This window comes from Channa argus, chromosome 18 (assembly GCF_033026475.1).
Source record: "Channa argus isolate prfri chromosome 18, Channa argus male v1.0, whole genome shotgun sequence".
Taxonomy (NCBI): domain Eukaryota; kingdom Metazoa; phylum Chordata; class Actinopteri; order Anabantiformes; family Channidae; genus Channa; species Channa argus.
The window spans coordinates 6,393,175-6,406,007 of NC_090214.1; the positions used below are offsets into that span (position 1 = coordinate 6,393,175).

A 12,833-nucleotide genomic window follows, 5' to 3' on the forward strand; every position below is an offset into this window, starting at 1 on the left:
GGTCTAGTGACCTTTGACACTTTTTTTGGCTCAGAAAGTCCATATATGCTAGGCTGGAACACATGAACTTTCATTTAGCTGCCCCTCTCCTAGGGAGGTCAGTATGAAGTGGCAGCTGTTTGTGTAACCTTAAGAAAAGCTTCCCCTTTTATCCCACCACCCTGTTTCTGTCTGGTTCTGAGATTGTGGTGTGGGGGCAATGAGGTGCTGACCAACTGCCCTGTATATTTCACACCTGCACTGAACAAAATCCAAATCAATCTCTTTGCCTGTCAGTTCTTCGATCAGATTTGGACAAGCCCATTTGACACCAGTTACCATGTGCGCTGCTGAATTACAGATCCTGGAGTATCCTGCTCAAGCAGTTTACTAAATATCTTCTATTTTCATAACAGAGAACAGGAACATTTTGTTTATGAGGAAATCATCTTTAAAAGGCCTTCAGGGATGATTCTCTGACAGCTTAATTTATTTATTTCATTTTTTTGTGTGGACATGCTCATATTTGCCTTGTGTTTTGTGGTGCAGTATACTTTTAAATTAGGACTTTGGCAACTGACAGCCCAGCCCACCTCAATGACAGACAGTGAAATTCCTGAAAGTAGCATGATGCATGAGCTCGTTTAGAATATTGTTAGTTTGAAATAATTACCCCCTCCTCGGAATGGCTACATTTCCAAAAAGTACAATAATGTGGATATACCTGGATTTTTGTGTGTAAAATTTTGGGATCATTGTTAATGTGCAAAATAAAATTATCTGAGTACTCTGAAATGTACACAAATGATTATTGCATATAAGTGTGTTTTTGCCAAAAGCATCCCTAAATTAAGATAAATAAATATTAAATAAAAATGTTGTGTGTGTGTGTGTTAGTATTGGCTCATTGTGCGTTGTAGCTTTGAGACAATTCAGCAACTGTAAGACTCCTGGGACCACTATACCACACTTTTGTGTGGGAACTCTCCCAAGCTTTGTCCAAGAGTTGTTCAAACTGTAGTGTTTGTTTTAAATGTCCCCCAGGGGATTTCATAGCAGAAACGTGTTTTAAATAATTAAAATGCCTCAAAAATATGTTTATTTTTCTAGGTTGTTTATTATTTCTTATAAACACTTTAACTTTAGTGATTTCCTGTATTTTATTTTCTTCAGGTCATAAAAACCACTAAATTGACTCTTGCTATCTGAAAAAAAAAACTGTTTCCAGGACTGTAATTCATTCATGTTTTCCATAAAGTACAGTGAGTGTAACATTCAGTGTGTTTTCGTGGCTTTAAGTCAAGGTTAGAGTGTTTTTTCTTGTAAGCTGATTTGTTACTTGTGAAAGGAGAGATCATTATTGGAGTAATGTTGCCTTCACAGACCAAAAAAAAGAGATAACAAACAGAAAGCAGCATTCTGTCACTATACAGTTAAAATCTGTGAGCCATGCTTCTAAAATTAAGTCAGAGGTGGAGAAGAACTCAAATTACTCTTTTGCTGCATTTATTTGCAAATTACCAGTAATCGGGTTACTTAAGTGCACATAAACACCATTCCCTGACTTCCTGAGAAAGCTGACATCTCTGAGCAACCTGGTTTCTCAAGCGCATGTAAATGCAGAGATTGTAGGCCTCAGGGGGAAGAACATTTAACACTTAATGGAAGTGCAACCACACATTGCTGTTTATCAGCCTGGTTTTGTCTTTTTTCTTCTGTTGCGTTTGTCAGTTTTAAGTTATTTCAGAGACCTTTTTTTTCATAAAAGGGTACTAATAATAATTTCATCATGTGTGTAATTGGCCCCCTAGAAGGAAACAACAAGGGCAAAAAAGGTGCTCTGAGTGCAAACAAATGTATGAAAATGTTTTGCAGGTGTATTTATTTGTACAGAGGTTAGGAAGCAAAATAGCATAAAGGCGTGTTGTGGCCCAGACCACTCAGACAAGTTTATAGTGAGTTTCTTTCTTTCACTTGGTCTGTCACTAGTCAGATTCATTATAAGAGACATTACGACCAATGACATCACCACCTCATAACTCTGGACGGCAGCAGGCAGGCAGCTAGGGAAAGCAGGAAGAATGGCTGGCCCATCTCTGGTGGAGGGTGGTCTGTGAAATGCCTACTTGATTATAACAGCATCTCTCTGTATTCTCTGTCTCTCTGTCTCTCTCTGTCTGTTTTTTTTTTTTTTTTCTTCACCCTGTTCATTTCTTTCTGTTAATGATGTCATTCCCATGCTGAGCCAGATTTTCAGTGAACTGGTGGAAGAGAGAGGTGGTATAAGGACAGAGAACCAGCCCTGTGTGCATGATAAACAGCTGAGCCACAGGGTGTGTGAAGGTGTCTGAGGGACCGGCTGTATCAATCATGACGGTGACTCATTGTGCTGATGTCATAGTTTCTCAACTATGGGGTGGGACCCTCAGTTGCAGCTGTAAACTCACACACACTCCTCGTGGGCCTGTTCCAAATAGGATTGAGCCAGAGGGTCCAGTATAATGTGATGCTAGTCATTCCCTAAACTCTTGTCACAGTGGCAACAGACAGGACTATCCAAGACCAAAGTTATGATGGTTGCTCTGCAATCAGAAGCATATGGTACATGATTCACATTGCCTTAAAGTAACATCTTGCCAGGATAGTGGCCTGACTTGTGGTAAAACTGGCTAGCACAGGTATGTACACCCTCAGGGTAGAAAAGTCCTCACACACTTCTGCCATGGCTTTGCTTTTGAGAATCTAAGTGCACTGAAGCAACAGAGCTTTTCCTGTGGTTATGCTACAGAGTATTGATCCATTCTGCAGTTGTGAGGAGCATGTTGTCCCCTCCTGCAGTGCTTTAACTGTCTTTTTGTCATTAGTCTGACTCTTTGATAAACTCGTTCCCTTCTTCCTTTCTCTCCAGACCTGCTCAGCTGAGTAGCTCTCATCACTCAATTGATGGTATGAAGGGTGACACAACAGTAACTCAGAATCATGAGTAACTAATTAATACCTGGGAAACCACCCATGTCAATTTATTTTTGGACAACACTGACATAAGATTTTTAAAAATGAAGTCATAATAATATGTTTTTGAATATGCTTTGGAAGAAAGGGCAGTAAGGTGGAGATGTGGATGGCATGTGGATTGACAGTATAAATGAAAACACTACCTGACTGGAATGGTAAATACCATGGAAGTCCAGTTTGTGGTGTTTTTCTTGCTTTTGTTTGCTATTCAGCTTGCTGTGAAATGCCAGATCCCGCTGTCATTGAGTTGAGGGGAGATTACTGCTGATATAGGTGTAATTGTGTCACAGATAAAACCAATGCTTCTTGCTGGCTCCCACTGCTGCTGTTAGTATTCATCTCCTGATTCAGTTTGGTATGCAGATAGGTGAAGTGGCCAGTAAGCGCGCAGTTTATACTCCTCGGTTTAACAAAGTGAGGTATTCTTTTCTCTGTACGCATTGTTGACTCCTGACTCCTGATCACTTGGCTTTCTCTGTTTTCCCCTCTGTCCACAGACTCGCAACGGTCCCATCTGTCCTCTTTCACTATGAAATTGAAGGACAAGTTCCATTCTCCCAAGATCAAGAGGATTCCATCTAAGAAGGGCAAGCAACAGCAGCATGAGCCACCAGCCAAGTGTACCGAGAAACCTGTTAACAAGGTGTGTATGCACTCGTGAAAGTACAGTGCATGTGTGTACTGTGGGAAATCCATCTCTTTCCCACCTATTCTCTCTGTTTGTTTGCCTATTTGTGAGGTGATAGTTTTCCTGTTTAAGGTTTGTCCTCCATATTCCATTGTGTCAGTGTGTGTGTGTGTGTGAGTTTCCAGGCTGGTTCCCACAGCTTCCCAGTCCAACTGGCGGCTAGCTGAGCTATAGCAGGTCTCTAAACCTATCAAGGGATGAATAGAACTCTGCTACTTCCTTAATGAACTCCTCTGCTCCCTCTTGTGTAATAAATACAGGAAGAACATTAAATTATAGGGAAAAAATTGGCGTTATAAGCTTTCTAAAGCCTCTTTCAAAGATGGATTGGAATGCTGAAATTCTTCTGACTTTAGCCAGAGGCGAACACAAATATCTGAATTAGATTATCTGGACTTTATTCTGCGAGCCCCCTAGTACAAACTGTGTATTATGAGCCTGTGTGTGGAGTATTCTACTCTGTCCTAAATTGTTGGGAGGGTTTAAAGTTACCTTCAATATGCTTTAAACAACATAATTTTTCTATTAAGTTGTGCATACTGTACATGCTGACCCCTCACTGAAATGAAGTTTCTCCTGTGAGACCCTTATGACACTGACGATTTCTACGGATGTTTTCCAGAGTTCATATGTGAAATGGGCTTAACAAACACTGCCCATGTTTAAAGGTTCGAAAGAAAAGCACACATTAGGTCCAACTAAATCGTCCTAGTTATTATTTTGCAAACAGTTCGATCTCTAGTGATGCTCCCTGATGCCATCCCTGCAGCCAACTTTAGCTGTTGCATGCTCTGGGGTCTCTGCCTTTAGTCTGGTCCTCAGGAATTAAAAAACAACTCTGTTGGATTAAGACCAGCTGATTTTTTTTTTCGTTTTTTCCCTGTTCCAGAAGGTGAGTCGGTTGGAGGAACATGAGAAGGAGGTGGTCAGTGCCCTGCGCTACTTCAAGACAATCGTGGACAAAATGGTGGTGGAGAAGAAGGTGCTGGAGATGCTTCCAGGCTCAGCCAGCAAGGTGCTCGAAGCCATCCTGCCTCTGGTTCAAGTCGAGGCGCGGATACAGCAGAGGTGAGTCTCATGTTTTTAATAAAACTAGAGAGAAATGTTTAGATAGGATTTGGGAACTTTGATTCTCATTTGTCTTTATTATTTGTTTATTCTTTCTTTCTTTATTTTTAGACATAAAATTGACACTATAATTTCTCAGTGCATTCTCTTTATTCTGGCAATTTCTACGTAACTTCTAACATAGCTGAAATGGATGCAGGACATGTTAGAACTAGAATGATGTAGATTACCACAGAGTAGCCTGTCATGATTGTTGGTTTAGACAGATGACATCAGAGCTACCTGGACTTGATACCTGAGGCCGTTAATATATGTTAATCTGTTAATTACAGTTGATGTTGGACATTATCAGGGATTTTACCTTTTTGTGAATAAAAAATGATAAGAATGAAATGATATCACCACTCAGAAATAATGGTGAAATCATCTCTTCAGAAATGTTTTACTTCTTTGCTAGGTAAAGTAGACCCCTTCTGTGAAATTAACATTAGCTGCATTTTTTTTTGAACGTCAAGACATGTTAGAACTTCTGTTTGTGTCTTTGTGCCTTCCCTGATTCAGCAGTATAGTTTAAAGTATTGAGCCCAGAGGTGACAGATTTGCGTCTCCCTGTGTTTAGAAGCAATTGATAGGTTGTTGCTGCATAACTAGGAGCAGCCTTCTCTGGCGATTTAACCTCAGTCTAAATCAGTCAAATCCCAAAAGATTGCAGTAGGAGTTTAGTGTTTCTGCCTAAGCCTTAGACTACATGCTGCAGAACATATGATTTTTAGCAAATAACTTGCTGTACAATAACTTACTCTTGTTTGACAAAAATCTTACCCTTAAATGTTAGTAAAATCCAATTGTTGTAGATTTGCCACATTGATTCAAATCAATGTTGATCAAATAACTAGAGTTTGCACAACGTCAACCTGCTGCCAACCGCACTATTAATTTGATTAAAGCACTTTATTTACCAAAGGTTTGTATATCAGTTTTCTGTCTGGGCATTCAAATCTGCAGACTTTGTTTTACTTTACCTGTTTCTATGTAGGTCTGTATAACCTACAGCTCTTAGCTGGCATTGTATTTCTGGGTCAAACCACCGCATCCCTTAAATCCTTCTTAGCTACAGTTGAATCCTGCTCTCTTTAGGGCTAAGCTGTGTAGACAGCAAATGGATATTCCAACATGTGAATCAGCTGCAGCATGTTAGTACAGGCCTGTGCCACACCTTATTGTTGGGTCTGAATGTACAATTCAGTACATGCAGAAACAACGACTCCCTTCCCTGTGAGGCTACACATTCTTCTGTTGGATCTATCTTGCATATGCCAGTCTCCAAATATGTAGTTAGTCATTCCTGCAGTTTCTCAACAAATGGTTCCTAAATACTGCATGTAGTTTGATAGATGGTAGATGGAAGTTTGTCAGGTGCTTTTTGTGATTAAATGTTTTCTTCTCCTGTCAAATATATGCTTGTCCCATTGCTGTTTTTCATATCTCTGTGTTGTGCTGCCTTGAATGTTGGTACACCAATGATACATACAATACATACAATGATATCTTTACCGTCTATAATATCTGACCCATATGCAACTTTTCTTTTTCTCCTTCCTCTTGCCTTAATTTCATTGTTTTGTTCTACTTTACCCTCACCCAATGCCATTCTTATATGCTTTCAACAGTTCGGCACTGTCTTCCTGTCATAACCGTGTATACCAGAGTCTGGCTAACCTCATTCGTTGGGCAGACCAGGTGATGTTGGATGGCATTGACTTGGAGGACAAAGAAAATGCGGCATCTGTCACCATTGTCATCAAAGCAGTGCTGGATGGAGTAAAGGTTAGTCCTTCGTCTGAGGTTTTTCTTACCCTTAAGACTCATTTGCAATGCTTTGTTGAAACAAATGAAAAAACATATGCAAAAAGTTACCGTAATGTCCACGGGGGGGAAATATAATAGAGAATGACAGTATACCTACATTATTTCAGGTAGCTAAGTGGTCAAGGGTTTAAAGTTATTTTCAGAATTAATTGTTACTAAAAGATTTTTGTTTGTCCAGTTTAATCTGTAGGATTTTTTCAAGGCTGGTATAATGTGTTCGTTTAATGCGACCATTAATGCAGAGGGTTGTGTCAGAAAGGGCATCAAAGGTAAAACTCATTCCATAGACAACACAGGATGGTGATGTGTAAAATGACTCGGGTGAGGAAGATGAGGACTAAGGCAGATTCAGAGAAGAATTGGTGGAAGTTAAAAAGGGAATAATGCTGTGTAGTTTTCAGGGAGGAGATGAGACAGACTGTGGGTGGTCAGGAGGTGCTTCCAGATGACTGGATCACTACAGCTAATTAGAAGAGGGAAAGAGATAGGAGGCAGGTACTCTGTGTGTCACCGGAAAAGAGGAAAGTCGACAAGTAGACTTGGTGGTGGAACGAGGAAGTTCAGGAGTGTATACAGGGAAAGAAGTTAGCAAAGAAGATGTGGGACACTGAGAGCACTGAAGAGAGTAGACAGGATTACAGGGAGAGCAGCGTAAGGTAAAGGTAGAGGTGGCAATGGCCAAACAAAGACAATATGAGGACTTGTATGCTGGTAGCACAGTAAGGAGCGAGAGGTTCATTTGTACAGGTTGGCAAGGCAGAGAGGAAGAGATGGGAAGGATGTGCAGCACATTACAGTGATTAAAGATAAGGATAGAAATGTATTGACAGGTTCCAGGAGTTTGATGGGAAGATGGGAGTACTTGAAGAGTTGATATATGAGGAACATGAAAGGGAACAAAGACTAGAAGAGGTGATTGGTGTGGAGCAGGAAATAGGAAAGATTAGTAAGAGTGAAGTGAGGAGGAATGTTGAAGAGGATGAAGAGAGGAAATGCAATTGGTCCTGATGACAAACCTGTGAAGTGTCTAGGAGAGGTGGCAGTAGAGTTTCTGACTAGTTTGTTTAACAAGATCTTGGAGCGTGAGAGGATGCTAGAGGAATGGAGGAGAAGTGTACTGTTGCTGATTTTTAAGAATGAGGGGGATGTGCAGAGCTTTGGCAACTACAGAGTGACAAAGCTGATGAGCTACACAATGAAGTTGTGAAAAGAGTAGTGGAAGCTAGGCTAAGGGCAGAGGTGAACATTTGTGAACAGCAATATGGTTTCATCTCCATTGACTATGATATTTGCAGATGATATTGTGATCTTTAGTGAGAATGGAATGCAGGTGGAGGAAAATCTAGAGAGGTGAAGGTCTGCTCTGGAGAGGAGAGGAATGAAGGTTATCCGCAGCAAGACTGTGTGTGTGTGTGTGTGTGTGTGTGTGTGGGACCCAAGTGCAACGGTGAGGTTACAGGGACCGGAGGTGAAGAAGTAACAGGACCTTAGGTACTTGGGGTCCAGAGCAATGGAGAGTGTAGAAAAGAGGTTAAGAGGCGAGTACAAGCAGGTTGGAACGGGTGGAGGAAAGTTTCAGGTGTGTTGTGTGATAAAAGGGTATCAGCAAGAATGAAAGGAAAGGTGTTCAAGACCAGCAATGTTGTTCGGCTTAGAGTAAGTGGCACTGAAGAAAAGACACGAGGCAGAGCTGGAGGTTCTCTTTGGGAGGGACGAGGATGGACAGGATCAGGAATGAGGACATCAGAGGGACAGATTATGTTAGATGTGTTGGAGATAAAGTCAGAGAGGCCAGATTGAGGTGGTTTGGACATGGAAACTGTGAACATATCAGCAGAAGGATGCTGAGGTTGGAGCTGCCAGGCAGGAGGTCTAGAGGAACTTTAAAAGACCAAAGAGGAGATTTATGGATGTAGTGAGAGAGGACATGAAGTTAGTTAGTGTGAGAGAAGAGGATGCAGAGGACAGAGTTAGATGGTGGCACGTGATTTGCTGTGGTGACCCCTGAAAGGGAACAGCCGGAAGGAAAAGAAGAAGGTATAATGTGTCTGCTTCCACAGAGGAAATCAATTCATGAAGATTAAAAAGTCTTTGTGACATAAATGTATTACCACCTTATATAGATATTATGGTTCTAATGTTTCAAAATGATGAGAACATTGATTTTAATACATTTTCCTGGAGGCACTAAAGCTAGTTGTGTTTTATGAACAGGAATTAGTAAAGCTGACCATAGAGAAACAGGAGCATCCATCACCCACCTCTCCTAACAAACCAGCACCACCTGCTACCACAGCAGAGAAGTAAGTACAAAGGGACCTCACCAGAATACAAACATCCAGACACTCAACTAGCTCATCCACGTTTATATGTTTAGCAGTGTGTCATCGGAGAGGCCCTTGATAGATAGAGAGCAAGAGGTCTCAAAGAAGACGTCTCCAGCAGCAACTCCTGCAGGGGCTGCCTCTGAAATAGCAGATGAGGAGGTAGCACCTCCCAAACCCCCCCTTCCTGAAGCCAAGATGGCAGAACTCAGGTGAGAACAAGTCAGACATTTCAACTACATTTGTAACATTTTGAAGTGCTCTATGCATATAGGTGCTCTTTATGCAAGTAATGGACCCGGCTTTGTTCGGACAAAGTAAGAGACAGTGGGTTTAGGAAAGAATCATCCCCCATGGACATTTTCTGTTTTTGTTGTTGTTTTTTTGTTTGTTGTAATCATTATAAAGAAAAACTCATGTCAAACTGGAAACAGATCTCTACAAAGTGATCTAAATTTATCAAAAATATAAAATTCAAAATAAGTGGTGGTAGAATTCTCCCCCTCAAAGGGGAGAATCAACCATGATTTCACATTGTGAAAACTTCCAAGAGGTGTGAGTCTTATAGAAAAGTTTCCAATGAACATCCCCTGCAGCTGGCACTTCGTGTACTTTGTGTTGTTTTAAGGGCTGCTGCCGATCTTTGCAAGCCTAAACATGAGTTTCCCTCAGTTTTTTGTATTTTGTCTCCATCCAGTGAGATTCAGAGATTAGGCTTAGTGGCTGCAGACGTTTTATGGCCTTTTGGACTCAAGTCACAAGACCAGTATCCAGAAGGTTCACATTCCCTATTTATTCATCTAAGCTGTCTTCACTCATTTTTAAAACTCTCTGAATGTATCATCAAATGAGCAACAAAGATAGTATTTTTGAACATGAGAATGGAAAAGAAATTCACAATTTTTCTTTTATTTTTTTGATAGCTATTGTTAGTTTTAAAAATCGGATACATTATGATGTGTATTGTATTGTCTAACTGTCTTATCTCACACAATAAACTGCTTAAAAATCGAGGTATTAAAATTTAAGGTTTTCTTAAAATCTTTCAATACTTCCACACTTTAGGCTTTGACTGTGGAACACTTGGTTTGTTTGTTGCTCTGTCGCTTCGTTTTTCACTGCCATCTCCTGTCTCTCTCAATTTCTTTTTATTTTTGGTTTCCCTTTGCATTCTGGGAACAGAGCACAGTTGAGTGCTGATGCTGGCCAAAGGACACCCTCTCAGAAGGAGAAGTATGTTAGCCCAAAGGATCATATGCTTCCATAATAACACCCCATCCTAGACTTGCCATAAAGCTTCTGGATTGGATGAAAGTGTTTCTGACTGGCATGGTTGCATTATTCCAACATTTGTCTTCCTTGGCATTCCCTGGAAAACTCCAATCATCCAATCAGAAGACTGTCAGTGCATGAGAGTGTTTGACTGACCTATGCAGAGTCTTTGCGTTGGCCTCTCCTATTGTTGTACCTTATGTTCTCCTCTTTGCCTTATTTTGATTTTGCATTAACTTACTGAGAGAACTTAGATTTGAAAAACTTTGCAGCTGAGAGATGCTAACATGAAACACACTCACTTTCATCATTCACAGGCAGGATGACAATGTGTCTTCATGTATTCATACATGGATTTGTCTTTGCATACATGTTTAAGGAAGTGTGTTTTGCAGCTTGCTTGATTGTCCATATTTACTTTGTCTAGAGGACAACTTTCCTGGGATCAAAGATGTTTTATTCTGCTTGTTTTTGTTTCTGTTAATAGTCCTCCACCTGCTCTTCCACCTAAAAAGCGCCAGTCAGCACCTTCGCCTACACGGGTGGCAGTGGTTGCCCCGATGAGTCGTGGCTCCAGCCTGCCCTGCAGTGTCCACAGACAGGTGAGACTTTAATTCTATCTAGACTCCATGATCTACTTCAGAATGCCTCCACTTAACATTACTAAAACATACATAAAGTATATTACACACTAAGAGTTTATCTTTTGGGCAGCAGCAAGACTATGAGCAGGAGTTCCTTCAGAGACGTTTTTCTGGCGGGAGCCAGTCTTATGGGGGTGACTCTCCACGGCTGTCCCCCTGCAGCAGTATGGGGAAACTCAGCAAGTCTGATGAACAGCTCTCCTCCATGGAGCAGGACAGTGGTCAGTGTTCTCGTAACACCAGCTGCGAAACACTTGGTGAGAAAACAAAGACAATTTGGTGATAAAGAAAATGGCTTTGCTTTTATTATTTTAAGCTAATTAAAACATTATATAAACCTTAATAGTAAGAAAGCTGAAAGATTGAGTTTAATGTAGGTGCCCTTTGTTCAAATGCAATGTCGAAACACATCCTTTATTATTGAAATAAAACTGGTGCTGGAAAACAGGATGAATGATATATTTTTGTAAGTACTTTACGTTTCATATGGGACTCGGTGTACCATCTTCCTGAATGCAAAAGCTGAAAAAGGTGATTGGGAAGGCTTGAGTCAGCTAGAATTTTATCTGTGTCACATGCCAATGGCTTTGTCAGCTAGTGGATGGTGTTTGCAGTGCCACGTTGTGAGTTTAGCCTTGTTTTTGTCAGTCAAGTATTCAAACTTGAACTGGTGACATGGGTTGGGCAGCATAAGATAAAAATATGAAATGTAGCAGATAGATTAAAATAAAAGCTGTGCTTAATTTTACACCTTTTGTCACCAAGTAATTGAAAAATGTAAAGATCTGTTTAGTTGATCTTTAATGCATGTATAAACATTAACAATGAGACTTTGCTGTATTTGAGCAACAACTGGTCATTTTTGTCCTGTTGTCATTCTGTAGACAGCCTTTTGTGCTCATTTTTTTTTTTTTGTAGTTCATTTCTGATCCTAGATTTGTATTACAGAGTAATTTTTTTTTTAGACTGAACCAGACAACACCCAAAAGCTTACACAGGGAGCAGACCCAAAATGGAATCAGTTATTGAAAACCCATTCACAGACATCCCTTTTGCTAATTTGCTTTGAGTCATGATTTTTCATATTCATTTGTTGTGAGTATAATTAAGACTTTATAATAATAGTAAATATATTATTTTTTCTTTAAATTTTCAGACAACACAGAGAATTACGACCCGGATTATGACTTCCTTCACCAGGACTTGTCAGCTGGGGAAAACTTGCCCCCAATACCAGTGGGAGGGTGCTTGAGCCCCTTGCCCGAGTCTCACAGCGAGTCCTCTTCCCCAGTTCCCGGACAGCTTTCCTCACATCCCCGGTTCAGTGCTCCTGCACCCCAGAACCCGCCTGAATACTGGACCACCCAACCAAACCAAAATATTCAATCTTCCCGCATAAGCGCACCTCCTGCCCTGCCCCAGAAGAAACGACGCAGCACCCAGACATCACCCTTCCCTGATGGAGGCTCCAGAGCTCTCTATGAGCGCTACCCCTCTCAATATGACAACTTGTCAGAGGAGGAGCTGCACCCTACCCCACCATTTCCTCTTTTCACACCCATCTCACCTATGCCTCAGACAAATGGAGGTGTGTTTGTTACCCAATATGTAGCCAGCGAGAATGCAGATGTCCCTGCAAGCCCACCGCCCCTCCCAGAAAAGAAAAGCAGACACAGTAAGTGAGGACAACTTAGGACATTGGGATTTAATGAGGAAGCAGGGAAGAAGAAAGACCTTTAAATGAGATGCCTGAATAGATGACACAAAAGCAAAGGAAGGGGCAGTGTCTAATGAAGGGAGGAATAAAGGAAGGACTGACTTTGATTTAGGAAGCGACAGAGAGACATTGGCTTGACTTCCTCATTAGTTCATTGAAGAATAGCTTATATGGACTAAATATTTCAGTGAATAGAGGCAGGAAGTGAACACCAGGATGTGCTACAATGAGTCTGGCTCCAGGGGCACAGAGTGCAA

At 40.9% G+C, this 12,833-nt stretch overlaps 1 protein-coding gene across 16 annotated transcripts in view; it reads left to right on the forward strand.

Annotated features, from left to right (window-relative positions):
* rapgef1b (Rap guanine nucleotide exchange factor (GEF) 1b) overlaps positions 1-12,833 on the forward strand; it is a 42,416-nt gene that overhangs the window by 15,178 nt on the left and 14,405 nt on the right. For 8 of the 16 annotated variants that reach the window (XM_067484992.1, XM_067484987.1, XM_067484996.1 and 5 more), the window contains exons 2-10: positions 3,492-3,637; positions 4,572-4,750; positions 6,421-6,577; positions 8,834-8,922; positions 8,997-9,155; positions 10,126-10,176; positions 10,703-10,817; positions 10,930-11,116; positions 12,016-12,534. In XM_067484992.1, the coding sequence (XP_067341093.1) occupies positions 3,492-3,637; positions 4,572-4,750; positions 6,421-6,577; positions 8,834-8,922; positions 8,997-9,155; positions 10,126-10,176; positions 10,703-10,817; positions 10,930-11,116; positions 12,016-12,534 (1,602 nt within the window). The remainder of the gene's footprint in view (positions 1-3,491; positions 3,638-4,571; positions 4,751-6,420; positions 6,578-8,833; positions 8,923-8,996; positions 9,156-10,125; positions 10,177-10,702; positions 10,818-10,929; positions 11,117-12,015; positions 12,535-12,833) is intronic. The other 8 variants (XM_067484994.1, XM_067485002.1, XM_067484988.1 and 5 more) reach the window with 7 other exon arrangements.